We start from the raw sequence: 2563 nt of genomic DNA on the forward strand, positions 1-2563 counted from the left end.
TAGAGTACACTTGCTGCGTTGTATCGTCCGAAGTCGATCAGTGAGTTGGCAATGATGAGTATATACAGGTTGTGTAATGAGCCGGCGGAAGTAAACGAGATATGCAGTTGACGCAGCCAGAGCAAGGCGTGCGTCGCTCACACCCACTGCAGCGGCATTAAAGTGCGGCTTTAGACAAGGGAATGAAGATTCTTCGGGGCGAAAAACAAAAGCTACACCGTGTTGACACGCAGACGGCTTTGTGTTCGTGATGCCATCTGACGCTTGACGTTCTCCGGTGCGACTGACATGGTGATTTTGAAAGTATCGCGGACACGAGTTCGAAGCGAAGCCTCCATAGCGACATACACAGCACAATCAATGCCTGTCTCGGCTGTGTTGGCAGCATTGCAGTAGCGCTCGGAGAACTTATCGACAAGCTTCTCAATTCTGCAGAGCTCGGCGAGGATGAGGTTGGTTTGGTAGACCTGCTCCTGCTCAGAGTCTAAGGCACCGCGCAAATTTTGCTGATACGGCAGAGTCTTCATGTACGTTTCGATAGGATAGCTATCGCCTTGCTGATCGCCACCTGCCATCGCTTGATACCAGGAAAGTATCTTCATGATAGCTAGGTTGACTGTAGCTGAGAAGTGGGGGTTCGATGAGCAATCGCAGCTCAAGAGTGTGTAGAGGTTGTCAACGGCGGCTACGTTGGTTGGAAGTACAGACCCTGAACTGGGGAGACCGTCGAGCGAACTGAAGTCACCAGCAGTAGGCTGGTTCTCAGGTGGCATATACAAGCTGCAAAGTATTTGGAACGCGAACTGGGTGCAGTCATGCCTCAGAAAGATGTTGGAATCTGGTGGTGTTGGTAAAGGCGCCGATGCCATGGGCGGTGGAGAAGCCATGATCTTTTCTTGCTGTGTATCATGCGAGACAGGCATGCCTTGAAACTGATGGCTGATAGCTGCCGGGGTCTGAGTTCGCCCTAGCGATGCTACCATGTCAGGTTGACTAGAAACGCTGGTCGACCGAACGTGAACGTGTCCGTGAAAAGCCGTGGCCGGCGGAGGATACTGGGGTACTGGAGCAAACATCTCTGTGTTGTTTGTATACAACATCTGTTCATCGTTTGGCCAGGCATTGACACGTGAGTTGGCACCTTCGGAGCCCACGGAAGAGTGGCTACTGCTAAACGTGTCGCCAATGAACGCGTCTTGATAGTGGTACTCTGGAGTACGAGGACCGAAGTAGAAGGGATCTGTCGGTTCTGGAGAGCTTTCGTACTTGTATAATGCGGTGCGTGGAAGTAGATCCATTCTAGCTCCAAGCGGTACGTAAGAGCCCGCTGGTGAGATCTCGCGCTTGATAGATCCATCAAAATTCCTGTTCTTGCGTGGCTTTCCAAGTCTGTAAACGCGTAAGCTCGAATGCTGGGCCGAAGACAAAGCTGACATACCTCATGGAGGGTGAGTAATTGCAACAGATACTCATGGTGCCGCATCGGTGGCATATTGGTCTGACTTTGTCGCACTTGACCTGGCATCGGCGTTAGAGACTGTGGGCAATTCGATGAAAGGGTAGATCGTGTACCTTAGCACGAGAGCAAGCGTCGCAGGAAGCTCTCATCTTGCGAGGCTTTTGTTCCCCATGCAAACCAGTCGATAAGAAGGTGATTCCTGGCCCAACGACCATGTCTTCGGTAGGAGGTGATTGTGGCGGACACGGTGCGAGAGCTTGAGTCGAAGGCTGAAACATTGTGTTGTGTGATGTTGTGACTGTGGGATGGAGTGCGGAAGTAGACATCGAGAAGCACATATTATATAGAATGATGGGCGATCGGATAGCTCCAGTCTGAACTAGGTTTGTTGTAAGAACGATGGTGGTTGGATCCACCCCGTCGTAGGCGTATCCGCCATGCAGGTGGCTGCTAGGTTAGGTGTGAGCTGATGCTTGGCTCTGCATGAACAGGGAATGCTGCAACCATCGCGCCGGAAGTGCCTTGAATGGAAACATGGGGGCTGAAGGCTTACAGGCGAGCATACATGCTTCATCGAGCCTAGCGTATGTCGGACAGGCTGCGAACCAGATATGCGTGTCGTTGCTCGCCGATTCTGTTTGAAAATCCTCCCGAGGAACATGGAACTGTGTGTGCACCAAAGCATTTTCCATAGAAGCGTTTCGTGTGAGTTTTGTGGTAGTGGCTCTTCAATGACGAAGAAATCGCATGCTCATAGCTATCCCCTGTGCAGAGGTGGCTATGACAATGGATGCCGTGCCACACAGTCGGTATTTTATGAGGCTCGGTGACCTGAGGCTGCGGTCGCGGGTGAATAAGTTGACCGCATTGGATAGATTGAATCTCCACGGGGGTCTTAGAGACGTTCCACCTGTTCGGGGAGGTCTTCCTGTCTTGCAGCAACATTAATTCAGGGTCGCGGTGCCAGGCCTCCCAGTCATCGACCCCTGTAAATCATCTGCGGACGGTCTCTACATGGGACTGGTTCAATGGGCGCGTGGGGTTTCCTAGATGACATACCTAGTTTGGCTCTGCTGCACAAAAAGAACGACGCTAATCGGTTTT

At 51.8% G+C, this 2563-nt stretch overlaps 1 protein-coding gene across 1 annotated transcript; it reads right to left on the reverse strand.

Moving 5' to 3' along the window:
- Positions 1–212: 212 nt before the first annotated feature.
- On the reverse strand, positions 213–1443 carry J4E85_009977 (uncharacterized protein; the record flags this gene model as incomplete). The annotated part of the gene is made up of 2 exons (XM_051474194.1): positions 213–1389; positions 1439–1443. The coding sequence occupies 2 exons, from the start codon at positions 1441–1443 to the stop codon at positions 213–215; spliced, it is 1182 nt and encodes a 393-aa protein (XP_051321981.1).
- Positions 1444–2563: the final 1120 nt, after the last annotated feature.

Source organism: Alternaria conjuncta (assembly GCF_024043145.1).
Source record: "Alternaria conjuncta strain BMP 0040 chromosome Unknown scaffold_20, whole genome shotgun sequence".
Taxonomy (NCBI): domain Eukaryota; kingdom Fungi; phylum Ascomycota; class Dothideomycetes; order Pleosporales; family Pleosporaceae; genus Alternaria; species Alternaria conjuncta.